Below are 14,541 nucleotides of genomic sequence, written 5' to 3'. Positions count from 1 at the left end.
TCAAGAGCCATCACCGCACAAACCAGATCGCATACAAAATTGCACTTATTTCATTTGCTCCCTCCATCTTATCTTGCCCTCGTCAGTCTCACAGACGCCCCAGACCCCTACCCTAACCCTTCTCCCCTCACTGACAGCCATGCAGGGACGGCTGTTGGCCAGTTTGATTTGGCGAATTCAGAGAGCGAGTCGGTGAAGGGCATCTCATTTACCAGCTATATTTTCCCTAACTACATACGGTACCTTACGACCTTTTCCTGATTCCTTAGTGTGGGAACCGACCGATTAGCGATATCAAGCGAGATATGAACCCATTTCGTGCCTAGTTACTTACAATCGCATCATCCCATTCCCACTACCCTTGTCCGGAAACTTCCCGAGTAGCGAGAGGACCCAGAGGAAAGAAAGAACGGAAAGACAATGTGTAAATGGCGTCTCTTACAAGGCTCGTTACACGTCTTAGGCTTCACCCAGGACACTTTTAGTGATTTGAGACAATGAGTTTGAACTATATGAACATGTGAAAATGATAAAACCCAAAGTGTCCTCTCGGGACTCCGTCATGATGTAAAAGATGATGATAGGCTTTCCCGAAAGCCAGAACAGAGACAACAAAAGACTCTATGTATGTACCTTTTTAATGTTCAAACGATACGTACAATATGATAAGTGATGATGACATACCGTGATGAAGCCCTGGACGCCGCCGCTTCTTCCCTTCCTCCACTCCAGTCCAAACTCTTTCTTGATCGAGTACTGTCTACACGTAGAAAAATATCACCTGGGCCTGTGTCAACCCCCGATCCACCTTTGTTAGGCCTATTCCACCTGGTATGCATAAGATACAATCCTCCTTCTTCCAACCACGTCAAACAATGATCCTGTCACTTGTCTCTATCCCATGCATTTTATCCAGATGGTTCACTTTCGACCCCAATACTTCACTTCCTTCCCCAACCCCAAAAGCTAGCGCCACTGGCAGTATTCCCAGCTGACGTCGCCGGCGGCGAGGTGACCACCTTCTGCAACCCGGGGCCGCCATCAGGCGTAGAAGGGCCAGTCAACCGCCCAAACATGCCAGCCATGCTATTATGCGCTGACTGCGAGTTCATCGACGGCATCTCACCTGGTGCCAGCCCAAATGCCTTGCGCATCCTTTCGAGCTGTTGCCTCGCCTCTTCCGCCTCCTGCTTGGCCATGGCCTCGGCCGTCTTGGCCTGCACGAGCTCGAGCAAGAGCGCATCGTTTTCGTTGGTCGGGGCCAGACCCGTGTTGGCGGGGCTTGCCGCTGCCAGAGAGACGGGCGCCGGAGCCGGAGGGGAGTTGGAGGTCATTGCCGAGATGGCGGTAGAATTGCTAGTATTGCGTCTGTGGGTGGAGGCCAGCGTCGAGGTAGTCATCATGCTGGAGGATCGCTTGGTAGGATACACGGGAGGTGGCGCAGGCGAGGACTTGCTGCGCACGAGCTTCAACTCGCGCAGACCGCTGCCGGACACGCTGCTGCCGCCCACCGATGAGCGCCCAAACCAGTCGCCTCCTTCCGAGGAAGGCGTGGTATCTGAGGCTCTAACCCGCATGCCGTGGATTTGGCGCTCAAGGCGCTGCTTTTCCGCATGCATGTTGCGCACATGGGCGTGGGTTTCCCTCAGTTGTTCTTTCATGGTAGCCATCTCTTGCTCCATATCGTGTATCCTGCGGTTGCATTCTTGTGTCTTTGCTTGTTCGTTCGATAATTGCTCTCTTACTCGTACAAGGTCCTCGTGCAGCTGCTCCTTGGTTTGGGGTATTGCCGCCTTGTTGGGATCTTCTTCGCTGAATCGGTCGGCGACAAAGTCGAGCAGGTCGGACAGCTCCTCGGGGCTGAGATCGATTTCGACATCTTTATTCGGTGCTTCGTCGTCTTCTTCGGCTTCTCTTGCTGCCGCGGCATACGACTGTGCAGGGTTCGCCTTCTTTCGTAGACCGTCGAGCAACGAGCGGACAGCCTGGCGATCTTCTTCGCGCTCCTCTCTTTCCTTCTGCAATTGGCTGGCCAGCAGGGCATGGTTCCGTTGTAGTTCGCTAAGGGCGGTGAGCAGGTCCTCGATCTGTGTGTGCAGGTGCTTTCGGTCGTCTTGGTAGAGGCTGGGGGTAACCGAGAAGTGCGCCTGTTTGGCCTTGGTGCTAGCGGCGCTGCTGCCAAGAGCCACCGAGTCCCTTGATGAATCGTGGTCGACGGTGGTGGAGCTGTCGCGCGACTGGACCGACGTCGCTTCGGTCGAAGCAGAGCTCAAGACACTGGCCGACGACGACGCTGATGATGACTGTGATGCAGCCTCCATGGAATTGAATGTAGAAGCTATACTCTGTTTCGATGTGCTGCGGCGGAGCATGCTGAGGGGACGTGACAGACCGGGGCTAAGGGTACTACCAGACGAAATGGTGGTGGGCGAAGACGAGGACGCGGTGGAGGACCCCTGAACTGCCGACGCGAAAGAGGCCAATTTCGGGGTTGATGAGGAAGCCCACAAGCGACCCAGAAAGCGGGAGGCTGCTGTTGCAACATCAGACCCTGGCGCATCTTCGCTCTTGGGATTGGCGCTTGGAGGAATCTTGGCTTCCCGGTACCCCTGCTCGAGCAATGCCATTCGTTCCCGGGTGACCACGTCCGACAATGCGACAAAGTCCTGGACGAACTCGTCCGCATTGTAGTGGTAACAATCCCACAAGCCGCGAGACAAAAGCAGCTGCATGACGTCCTCCATCTCCGTGCACGCCAGGATGCGGCCCTCATTCTTGCGCATCAGACTCAGCGCTACTCGCATAATCGTTTCCGAGGCCCCCTCCGCAAATATCACATCGTAGATGCGAAACAGCATGGGCAGGGGGCAGGTCACCGCGAAGAAGGACAGGAACCATTGTGAAACATAGGCCGGTTCAACGCCCAAGTCTTCGAGATGGTCCGCCACCACGGGCAGATGCTGCTTCAGCAGTTCGGTAAATTGGTAGATTCGGACGTGCAGTCCGGACAGGTCGGGCACAAAGCAATGGCGCAGATCGTAGTTCTCCATCAACCTAAATGCACGTGTTAGCTGATCGGCCACTCATTTCCGGAATCGGTCGACTTTTCGCTACCGCCAAAGACGATCCGATGTCCATCACAATCCCAACGGTGCAGCAACTCCGACTTACCTAACCAAAACGCAAAATGCATGTTTATCCGGCATGTGCATCAACAAGGGTCCGACCAGAAACGCAAGTCCCTGACAGTACCCGATTTTTGTGTCGTACAGACTGAACGTCTTGAGCACACGACCAAGCATGCGCTGTCCGTCGCCCTCGGGATCCCTAAACATCTCCACGCCGGGGAAGCTTCGTCCGAGATCTTTGCCAATGATGCCCTCATATGGGCTTGACTCGCCAGATAACCGTTCGAACACGTCCTCGAGGTCCTTGTCACGAGCACCGCACATGCTCTGCCACACCACACCGCGCAGCGGCGGCGGGATGCCCTTTCTGATCTTGTTGGAGAGCAGAGTGGGAAGCCTGGCTGCCGTCTGCTTCGGATCTTTGACCAGGGCCATGTAGAATTCGAGCTCGGTCATGGGCGGTGGTGGCAGGACCGAGTATCTGAGAGCAGGAGGAGTTGGTCCATTGACCATTTGTCGTAGCTGCGCCATGGATGGTGGTCTCGGTTTGCGGCCAGGCGAAGCGACCTTTTCCACGGCGGCAACCTTGACACTCTTGGGATTTGTCGCGATCTTATTGTTTTCCTGCTCCAGTTTCGCTAGCAGCATCGCAGTCGACTGTGTCTGTGAGGGCGGCAGTGTCAGCACGGGTAAGCCACAAAGATAGGCTGGTGTCGCACTATTTCAGGAACGGGAAACGTCAGCAGCCATAGCTGCATGCATGCAACTTACATTATCTACATCTTGCTCTTTGACCTGCTCATCTTCTTTCTTTTGCAGATCGTCCCAATTCACATCCTCAGATTCAGCGCTTGAGCCCTCACTGCGTGCATCATCGTTGTCGTCTTCCGCTTCCTCATCGCCCTCTTGCACGCTCTCAAGCTCTTCCCGCAAGCTTGGGCTGTATGTCGACGCCAGCGTCTTTACTTCGTCATGACGATCCTCGTCGTTCTTTTCTTCCTTGATCGTTTCGGTCTCCGCATCATCGGTTGGCGACGCGCAGGGTGAGTCTTCGAGGCCCCCGACATTGTTTCGTGGTGGGGAAACATTCGTGTCGATTTGGAGTGAAGACCTCGAAGACCCAGAGAGGCGGACGGAAACAAGGGAGTCGTGCTCCATGGTCCTCTGCTTGTCAGATTCTAGCTCGATCGGAGAGGAATTGGTCCCGGATGGACTTGATGATGGGAGCGGCGACTTTGACGTTTCTTCCTGATCATCATATTTGCTGTCGTGCCTGCTGTCCCGTGTTTTGCGATCGAACTCCATGTTTTTGTGGTGGCCGTTTTGGTGTAATTTGGGGTCGAGATCGAGGGGCGGTGAAACTCGACAAGGCCGGAGGGTGGCACAATGCGGGTCGACAGGCAGGTCGTGCAAGCGCGCAGCGTCGACCACCACAGCTTTTTTTTTTTCTTTTTAAAGCTAAAATGGGCCTCGACAGGAAGATTGTTGTTGTTGTTGTTGTTGTTGTTGATATGTCAAGTCGGCAGGTCTTCTATGGTTTGGTTTAATTCTTGCTGTGAAAATTCCGGGCTGCTCGTTTATGGTTGTGGAACCAAATTGGCGTGTTGTTCGTCTGTCTTCGTCTCTGCAAGCGGGTTCCAAGTCCCGCTGCCACTCCAAAAGAGTAAAATCAAAATCCTGGCTGTGTACCGTGATGGTTCGGTTCGTTCGTCCGGTCGGGTTATTGAGTCGGTGAAGAGGGGGGTTCCCAGCTCAAGTCAAGGTACTTATTGTATGCAGACGGTACCGACTTGTGGCTCGGGTTTTGTTCACGTTCTCACTCTCCTTACAACTAACCGTGGGACAACAAGTGATCAGATTTTTCTTTCTCGCAGGAGTCGCTTTCCACTTCCAACGCTGACAGAAGGCAAAGAGCAAGCGGAAAGCTTCTGCCCAGATGATTCCGAATCGACGGCTCAACAAGGGAAAGAGGCAGACAAGGATGAGCGTCTCGCCAACGGCACGAAGGAAAGTGGATTTTGGTTTGGTGTGGATGTCCTCGTCTCGTTAGCCTGCCTTTTCAGAAGCCAGAACCGCCCGGGGCGAATGGGTGCAAATGTGGCTAGCTCTTGGCGCGCGACTGGCTGGTGCTTCGCTGTTATCGTTTCAGCGAACGGCCAAGAACGTTGGATGCTGAAACCGCGCGACTCGACCCGCCCGCAGCGTGATTAGTTGATTCCTTTCTCAAAGCGCTGGATGGATCTTGCAGAAAGTAAGTACAGAATGGAGGAAGCGGTTGTGCACAGGTTGGCGATTTTGTTGTTGTTGTCCAGAAACGCGCACTTGCAGTTCCAAGACGGAAGGAGGAGGACAATTGGCGGCACAAGTCACCAAAGAGAAACAGAATGATGTCGGATTCAGGGGCTCAAGCACCAGACAGTGTGCAAATGTCTGGGCCAAGTTGGAAGCACCCCTGATTTCATCCAATTCTCGCAGAATTACAGGGCATCCACCGAGACACTCGAACGCATCTGACTGAATGATTAAGCGTAAATACGTCTCATCACGGCACTACATACGCCAATGAAGCCCACATTCATTCACGGACAGAGAATCGCCGATTTCCCCCTCCAAGCCTCTCGCTGTCACCGAATCCACGTAGCCCGTTAGACCCGTGTGGTGGTGACACTTTTTTGACAACGGCCGACTGGAGAAGAAGAAGATCGGTCGGTCTTGTCCGATCATGGAAGTCGGGTCCTCAATGGGCGAGGGCCCGGGCCGGCGGGGTCTCACCCCCTGGTCCCACCGTCCCGTGCCTCGTCCCGGCCCCTGGTGTTCCTGGCTCGGCTGGCTGGCTTCCTTCACCGCATAGCTCCATAAATCACTTGTTAAATATCCTACCTCCCTACGACAATGCTATTATTGTCCCAAGTCGCTCACTCCATAGTGTCTATTTGTGGGCCCCGATACATATCATTGAGAACATCAAACGGATAGTCTTCTTCCTGAGTCAACTTCCACATGTTTTTTGTTTGTTTGATTTTTGTTTTGTCCTCAACATCACCGTCCCCCTCGTCACCACCTCCTGGCAGTCACCAACCCCCTTTTTGACAAGCATCACCGGCATACCAAAAACAACCGGGACAGCAACCGTCAAATTTCCAACCAATCAATCGCACAATCTCCGCATGGGTAGCATGCAAGTACCCAAGTCTGTGCAAGCGGTGCAAGTAGGACTGAATGATTGGACGAGAAATGGGAGAAGCTTCGGCCGCACAGAGCCAATCCCCACAATCACTGCACAAGCTTGCAGTGGGCGGTGGGACCGTTGCATCCAGGTCCTGCCCGGCAGAAAACAAGTGCTGCAACTGCGCCAGCACTGCTGCAGGGAACCAGGGACAGACTTTGACAGCCGCCACAGGTCGTGACCTCCTGCCTCATCGGTGGTGGTCCTAAGCGTGGTTTATCAGAACAGGTTGTTTCTTGGCGTTTCCATGGACGGGAATTCCATTCCATCGGCCTGGCAACGCATAAACAAAGATGCTGCAAGGTAACGTTAGTTTGATGAGAAGAATCAAAGCATACCACACCACCACATGAGTGTGGACTATCTACATGACGGAAGTACATAAAATTCCTGGATCGATAAATCATCGCGGAATCACAGTCCGTATGAACAGAAGCAGCTTGATCTGCCCTAGAATCCACAAACACGGATTGTTGGTGCAGTGTATGGTTTTCGACCGGAAAATTCGTCTTTGAAGCTCTATTCAAGGTAACAATAAATGAGTGCATTCGTGTCCTCGTCGCGTCATGCCACGTGCGTCACTCTGCAATATACCGAGAGTTGATGTCTTTCTCCCAGTGGTTAGGGGAGATTAGGATAAGATGCCAATGTTCATGTTTTGCAGCTTTGTTGAAAATATATAGACGTCGGGTACGCTGGGGATGACCACAGTTTTGATCATCGGAAACACACAAGGTATGTGTTAAATGGAACAGTCCAAGATTGATTGTGATGCGAATCTGTGTACAGTAATGTGCCCTGTTAATGCAAGGCCCCCCTTTTGCAAACACATACAAACTGGCCCATTAGATGCAAACGATTTCTGGGCCCGGATTCCCAGTTTTGTATGTGAGTGAGGTACCCCTTAATGCAAAAGCCCCCTTAATGCAAAAGATTCGAGCCGTCCCCCATACTGCCGGAATTAGTTGCATTAACAGGGCACATTACTGTATGGATCTTAGGTTATGGTGCCCTTGATGCGGGTATGGTGTGGATGGATGTGCCTTACGACTTTATAAGTTGTTGTCTACCTTGTGCATTTCAGTAGTCTTACACTTACCAGAAAGCCAAAGCAACGCAAAAACCCACCGTCTATTCCGCTATAGTGAAAGGTGACCATGAGTCACCAAGAAAACCGAAACTAGGCACGATCTCTAGCCATCAGAAGCACAACACATATATATGGCTTTTCTTTCTAACATGAAGAAGGTGTGAGACTCCGCGCCTCATTCTATTCCGGCTATCCCGTCACGTTAATCCAAACGTCCCACCTTTTCGCTTTTGTTCTCGTCATCTTCTAGGACATACCCAAACATTCAGCCCTGCGATCTCCCAAAACCCCTAAAAGTCCACCGTTATACAAGCTCAATATGACGTGCCTCTGATTTTCCTCTCGTTCACTTTCATGGCAACTAACGGGGATGACTTCTAGCAAAGTTCTCATGGCGGCCCCGATGTGCCGGGCTGCGATTGCTGCGTATCTTGTTGGCTTTGTTGACCTTGAGGCTGCTGATGCTGTGTCGCCATCCCGGGAGGGATGGCGTTGGACATCTGCGGCGTCATCTGCGGCGTCTTCATGCCTTGTTGTAGCAGCTGTCCGCTTGGAGCCGGACTTCCGTGGTTCGACCCTACACCACCGCCAGCTAGCTGGCCATTCTGCTGCTGCTGTTGGATTTGCTGTTGGATTTGTAGCTGCTTTTGGTGCATCTGTTCACGGTATTGTTGCTGCTTCAGCATCATCATTTGCTGATAATTTAGTTGCTGTCCGGGCTGTTGTTGCTGTTGGCCAGGTTGCTGTTGCAAATTTTGCTGCTGTCCTTGCTGTTGTTGGCCTTGCTGGCCTTGCTGCTGCTGGTGCTGCTGCTGCTGCGATAGCTGATCAGGGTTACCTCCCGGCATTGACCCAGGTCCCGAAAGACCCGATGGTCCTGTTAAAGGGTTCGTGCCTGCCCTCCAGAGAGGCTCATTTTTATAATCAATGCCCGGATAGAGTGACTGGAGCTTCTTGTAGAGATCCGTCATGATTTCATGTCTTTCCGCGCGATCAGTGTTCGGGTCAGGTGGCGCATCGCCCGCGCTGTCCTCAGCAGATGTGTTCTGTGCTACTCTTATCCTGAGATTCAAGTGTAAGGGTGGGGGTGTCAGATATGCCGGATACGGGTGTACGTTGGGTTGTTTGCCCGGCTGTGATAGCGAGCCCATAAAACCCATGTTGGTTCTGGCCCTGACCAAGCACCTATAACACGAGATTAGTCGTTCAGTTCGAAACTCCTGATCATTTTGTCGTGGTTGCCACTCACTGTTGATAATCCTGCTCTGTCAATTTCTCCTCCTCGGAGAGGCTCATACCACCATTTTGCTGCTGCTCACCCGATTCACCAGCCAACTCCTTTTCTCTCTTAATCTCTAACCGGCTAATGTGGAGACAGGCTAGTTCGTACAGTAGCTCATGATTGATTTCCAATAAAACGGCGAACCTTTCCGTTTCACGCGATCTCGTAGCTGGACTTGGAGGAGCTGAGTGTATCGGCGTCCCATTGACCTGACCTTGTCCTCCAGTAGAAGGGAACGTCGGTGTTTGAGGTGTGCCTCCGGCCGAGCCACTTTGAGGCTGAGTGGTAGTTGGTGTCTGATTTGCAGAGCCTCCTTGACCTTGGGTCGTAGAATAAGTACCTGGCTGCTGGGAGGGCATCGCGTTGTTTGGGGTGCCCTGAGAGGCAGGGTTGGAGGAGCGCTGGGGTGTTGATGCGGACATGTTGGCAGCATTCTGCTGAGAGGGATGTATGCGTTGCATCATTGGCTGCTGCTGGGACAAGGCAGCATTCATTGGATAATGGGGCATAGAAGCAGACATCATATAGTTAGCTGGAAGGTGCGGCTGAGGTGCCACAGGTGATGGTACGGCTGCCACATACGGCGCGCTTGTGTAAGGCGCTTGGAATGCCACTGTTGATCCGCAAACTCGGTCAGCCTTTTCATGTCCAAAATATACGGACAGCTACGTAGCTAAGATGGGTAGTGGTAGGTACTCGACTGATAATCAATGGGGAAAGGGTCCAAGGGGGACGAATCGGAGAAAGGCATCGAGAGACGCAGGACGAACTTGAACAGCTGGGATGAAGCGCGGCAGGACCCGTGAGACGCCGGGTGGGCAGTAAGACGCAAACTTGCCGGCACGTGAAACAAAGAAAAGGTACAATCCAATACAGTGAGAAACAAGACCGGGGCAACAAACTCTAACAGTAGCTGCGGAAGGCCCAAAGAAGGAGGGGAGTGCGGGACAATGATACATAGGCATGAGGTCCAGGAGGCCAGGCAGGCAGGGTCAAGGGGGTGGGTGGAAAGATAAACAAGGCGCGCGAGGGAAAGGTTAAAGCTTACTCTGACCATTGGTGGTAGCCATGGTGTGCGGCATGGCGGAATTCTGCATCATTCCTGCAGGACCAGCACCTGTTCCCATCATTCCTGGGCTCGGAGCAGCAGCAGCTGGGAAGTGACTGCTGCCGGCTTGGGAGCCCATGTGGAACTGCTGCTGCTGCTGCTGCGGTTGCTGCTGGCCTGGGTGGTGTTGCTGCCCGGGCTGCTGCTGCTGGCTGTTATACACCATCTGCTGGTGATGCTGCTGCTGGCTCGGGGACGGCCCGCGACTGGGACTGGGCTGCAAGTGAGGTGCCTGAGGAGCTGAATTACCAGCTCCCGCACCAGCGGCGGGATTGGGGTTGTAGCCGTATTGGGGCTGGTACATGGCTTGTGATGTATCGTTGACGGATCAACTGGAGCGCCAAGGGAGCGACGACGCGATGGACGGACAACAGAAACGTCGTGCGTGCTGAGGTGGGCGTGGATCACCTCGATCAGGGATGTCTTGCGGCTGCCAATGGAGATGTGGGGAAGGGGTAAGGCCATCAATCGACAACCTGAACCCAAGCCTAACGCAGCACCTGTTGCAAAACCAGGTAATGCCCGTACAGTGCTTTAGATGCCTGTAGGTTGTAGGTACCTGCTTCCACTTGCCAGGCACGTTTGAGGATGGGATGGAACCCGGGCTTCCGTTTGAAGCCACCAAGGATGTGTCGGGTTGCTTCAAACCAGTCTCGACCTGGGATGAAACCCTAATGATGGCCGATATGGGTGGTTCCTGTTTTCGAGTCGCCTCAGCAGGTCTCACCACCACGCACCACGCACACTCTTGTCTACCACCGCACGTCTTGTCCTGTTGTCTATACGAGACAGAACGGCGTGTGGAGCGGAATTGATACGGAATGACGGACGTGTGAGAGCGAGGGTAACCTTGGATATTGTGTCCTGGGGAGGTATACCGGTGCACCTGACTGTCAGACGCCCAAGCGGTACGCTGCTCTTTGATAGAAGGTGGAGGTCAGGAAGGAAGTTGGGATGTACAAGTAGGGTACCTGTAGTACCAGCCCTAAGAGGTACAATAAGGGGAGGGGTGTAGGTAGAAACAGAACTATCCGGGGCAACGTCTGGAAAGTCGTCGGTCTTTGATGGATCTTGGGTCCAGACAGGTGGCACCCGGCAACGAGAGGGATGCAGTACAGAGTAGAGTTAGTACCGGGAACTGGGAGTGCAGACAGCCAACAAAGTGATAAGACTGAGATGGACACAACTTTCCCAACAGCAGCAGGGGGGATGCCGATAACGAGCCCGAAGTATGTATGAAGTAGATAAGACAGAATGACGCAGGGTCTGTCTCTCAACCCATCCAGCCCTACCTAACCTAGGGACGGGATGGATGAGGGGGTTAGAGTGATGGGGTAAGATGAAGGGCAGTCCTGGAACCCTGGGCCGAGGTGAGGGCCACAGTCTGAGATGTATGTAGTGTAGTGTAGAAGGGGGTGTGCAGGCTGTGCAGCAGAAAGGTATCCTGGAGTGACGGGAGCCAACGACGATTGAGACGAGTGATGGATACTGGACGGGACCGGGCCGAGGGACAATCTGTTAGCTGGAGTCTGAGCCTGAGCGGTAATGTGTGTAGAGTTTCCGTATGTAATGCGTATGTAATGCTGTACAGGCGGGCGGCGATTGCTAACAGGTAATTGCTGGCAAGTTGGAAGAACGAGCGAGGATTTGGCAAAGCGACTCGACTCTGCGCGGACGTCGTGCGGAAAATGCCACAATGTGGCCCGAATGCAAATAAGGGCGAAAAGTGGGAGCCACCGAGGCGCTAGCTCCTTTGGGAAGCGCATTTTTCAAGTGGGGTGGATTTACCGGAAGCGACTGGGATCCAAAAGTGGGGGTTGAAGGAAATGCATGGCCATACCATTCGCTGGTCTTTGTACAGTCCAGTACTGGTTTGTTTGTTAGCTCGAGACCTTGCATCAACCTTCCTATACGTTTTCATTAGTTAACTAATGCGTGATCTTACCTTAGAAAGGCTATTTCTGATATTGAATATGCCACATCAATTCTTGTCAATGCCTTTGTAATTCGTACACAGCCATTGCGACGTTTGGGACTATTCGGGATCAATCTCGTCTAGTAGACAGAGTATAGTAGATATGTCTAGTGTACCGAGCTAACAGACAAACCAGCATCGGACTGTATGCACAGATGTGCAGACAAAGCCCGTTCCGCCGTATGTAATGTGTTTTCATCATCATAAGATGCAGACAGCGATCGTAAAGCACATTCAACCTTGCGCAACCAATAAGGGGAAGTTCAACAGCAATTATCTGATTGTTTGTAACTTTTCTTCATTTTCCTATCTCTACCCTCATCCCCACGGTCTTCGACTTGTACGGCTTAACCCTGGTAGCGAGTGCCATACTTGGACTGCCCAGCAACAACATCGAGGAAGTGCTTTGCAATGACAGAATCTGGCATTTCCTGGTCAGCGATACTCACATGCTTCAACTCCCATATCACAGCAACAGGGTGATGGCAAGCTAGAAAGATAAAGTCAAGAAAAAGGTCAAAACATACCGGTCTTGGTGGAAGGGTGCAGCTCGTCATACCACATGAAACCGGTCAACGGGCCAAGGCTCGTCTGATCAACGCAGTTGCTACCGGAAGCTGGACAGTGGTGGAAGTATCCGGTGCTGTTGTAAGGAGCGTCCAGATACGCAGCAGGATCCTCGTGGATGTCAGTCAAGAGGCTGTGGACGTCAAAGAGATCAAAGGTCGCCTTGGGCCAGCGCGACTTGAGCTTGGTGTTGACCGCAGCGCCATAGCTGAAGACGGTATTGAGGGTAGTGCTGTACTCCTTGATCTTCTCACTCCTCTCCGTGACGTTGTACTGGGACTTGCCGGCCCAAAACTGGCTTGGGCCAGAGAATCCGCCGTTTTCAATGGTGGCGTATAGAGGCGCCAGGTGTAGAGGTGCGACGTTTAGCAGCACAAACTTACGTCCGCCAGACTTGTAGATGGTGTCAAAAACGGTCCAGATGCACTCGGAAAAGTCAGTCAGGGTCTTGCCGGGGTGCTGGTTCTCGGTCAGGAAGGCATCGCCACCGAGATCGTTGGTTCCGATCCAAAGGGCGTAGACGGTGTTGTCGGCGGTCCTGTCGGGGAAGATGGACCTGTATGCAGTATCGGCGACGAAAGAAGGGATCTCGTCATCCAAGACAGCTGGGAAGTCCCGGTTAATGGCGCTGAAGTACCGCGAGATGATCTTGTTGGAGCAGGTCGCACCGCTTCTCAAAGTTAATTATAACAGAACTCTATGGTATTTCCTAACGGGCGGGGGGAGGGTATATGTACCTAACAGCATAATCAAGAAGCTTGGCCCCAACTTGACGACTGGCATACTGGTTCCACGTCAAACCACCGCTGGCGGTTACGTTGATCTCGCCGTGAAGCTGACCGGCCGGAGGAGGGTTACCTCCATTGCCGATGTAGTAATTCAAACGGCCGTTGTCCGTATAGCTGTCGCCAAAGGTCACAAGAAAGTCAAAGGGCTTCTTGACGGGCTTAGCAGTAACAGAAGCAGAGGCAGAGGCAGCCAAAAAGGCGCCGGCCGTCAGCATGGAGAACAACATAGTGAAGAAAAGAGGCTGGAGAGGACCTGGGAGCTCTTGGCGAGTTTGATATGGAAGAGCTGAAGCTGGACTTTCACTTGTCACTCATCAACATGGTCGAACCCCAAGTAACGGCGAGACACCGAGGAGTTATATACATTCACGACCCAGCAGGCTTGTGATGGCGTGTATGTATCGTGTAACAACATGATGCGCACAATCAATTCACCCGAAGAACAGGTTAGTCCAGTAACGGGTAGCCTGCAGGAGGCTATTTGCCGTCTCCATCTACAGCCGCAAGATCAGGGATTTTAGGTGGTAGCAGACCAAGAGAAAACATGGGTGGGAGGCACAGACCGGACCATTTCCACTGGGCCTTTCGTTTCGAGGCGAGAATCCGGGTCGGTTCGATGCCCTTCTTTTGCAAGAGAGCGCCCTTTCCTTTCCCTTGGTTGATTGTGCAGCATGATGTTTTCAAGTAGGCTCGCTAAGCTATTCGATATGTAGGCAAGCACAGCAGCGAAGGTGCCGCGAACACATTGCATATGATGATGGTTAAGGGTTGTGCCCCCGGAGCTGTGCGACTGCGTATATCAAATCTGCGTTCACCAAAGTTGCTGTTCACCAGAGTACATACAGATGACCAGTGGCGGGGGAGGTCCGAGAAGAGAAAGGTTCTCGAAGCCGAGGCAGGAACTTTCTCCCAGCCCCCATCCCCGCCAATGTTGCAATCGACGGAAGTTGGTTGCGGCTTGCCCGCTCGCTGCCGGCTCACGATTTCCGTTTCTGGTTTTCAATCCGAAAAATCATAGTTTGCCCCTGAATTGGCCAATGAGATGTCATGGGTATCAGCGTCTGATTGCGATTGGATGTTGTGAGGATGATAAAAAGTGGGTGAAAGAGGCATGCTCGTCGCGATGAGCATCTTTTGGAAGGCATGACGAACTCGATAATCTTCAACCCTAACCCTAAATAACATTGAACCGTTCGATAGCGAACGCGGCACGTGCTGTCATCAGAGGAAACAAATGCAGTGATCTTCAATGACAAGCAAACGGCACTTGGCAAGCGCACGGCAGTTGGCAAGCACACGGCAGTTGCAGTTGCCACAACGCGACTCCCTCTTGAACATGACTGTTCTGGTCTCGTCTTCGCTGCCTTTTCCACAGGA

General features: G+C 52.8%; 3 protein-coding genes across 3 annotated transcripts; all 3 read right to left on the bottom strand.

Moving 5' to 3' along the window:
• Positions 1-941: 941 nt before the first annotated feature.
• On the bottom strand, positions 942-4,286 carry NEUTE1DRAFT_121054 (uncharacterized protein; the record flags this gene model as incomplete). Its single annotated transcript, XM_009851154.1, has 3 exons — positions 942-3,054; positions 3,172-3,791; positions 3,900-4,286. 3 exons carry the CDS (start codon positions 4,284-4,286, stop codon positions 942-944), a joined length of 3,120 nt encoding a protein of 1,039 aa, XP_009849456.1.
• Positions 4,287-7,799: 3,513 nt separating this feature from the next.
• Positions 7,800-10,138, bottom strand: NEUTE1DRAFT_128642 (uncharacterized protein; the record flags this gene model as incomplete). Its single annotated transcript, XM_009851153.1, has 3 exons — positions 7,800-8,629; positions 8,694-9,339; positions 9,775-10,138. The coding sequence occupies 3 exons, from the start codon at positions 10,136-10,138 to the stop codon at positions 7,834-7,836; spliced, it is 1,806 nt and encodes a 601-aa protein (XP_009849455.1).
• A 2,018-nt stretch (positions 10,139-12,156) lies between these two features.
• Positions 12,157-13,391, bottom strand: NEUTE1DRAFT_108727 (uncharacterized protein; the record flags this gene model as incomplete). The annotated part of the gene is made up of 3 exons (XM_009851152.1): positions 12,157-12,299; positions 12,337-13,049; positions 13,114-13,391. The coding sequence occupies 3 exons, from the start codon at positions 13,389-13,391 to the stop codon at positions 12,157-12,159; spliced, it is 1,134 nt and encodes a 377-aa protein (XP_009849454.1).
• Between the last annotated feature and the right edge of the window lie 1,150 nt (positions 13,392-14,541).

This window comes from Neurospora tetrasperma (genome assembly GCF_000213175.1).
Source record: "Neurospora tetrasperma FGSC 2508 unplaced genomic scaffold NEUTE1scaffold_2, whole genome shotgun sequence".
Lineage (NCBI taxonomy): Eukaryota > Fungi > Ascomycota > Sordariomycetes > Sordariales > Sordariaceae > Neurospora > Neurospora tetrasperma.
The sequence above is the reverse complement of the archived record's forward strand: the minus strand, read 5'-3'. Positions and strand labels throughout refer to the sequence as shown.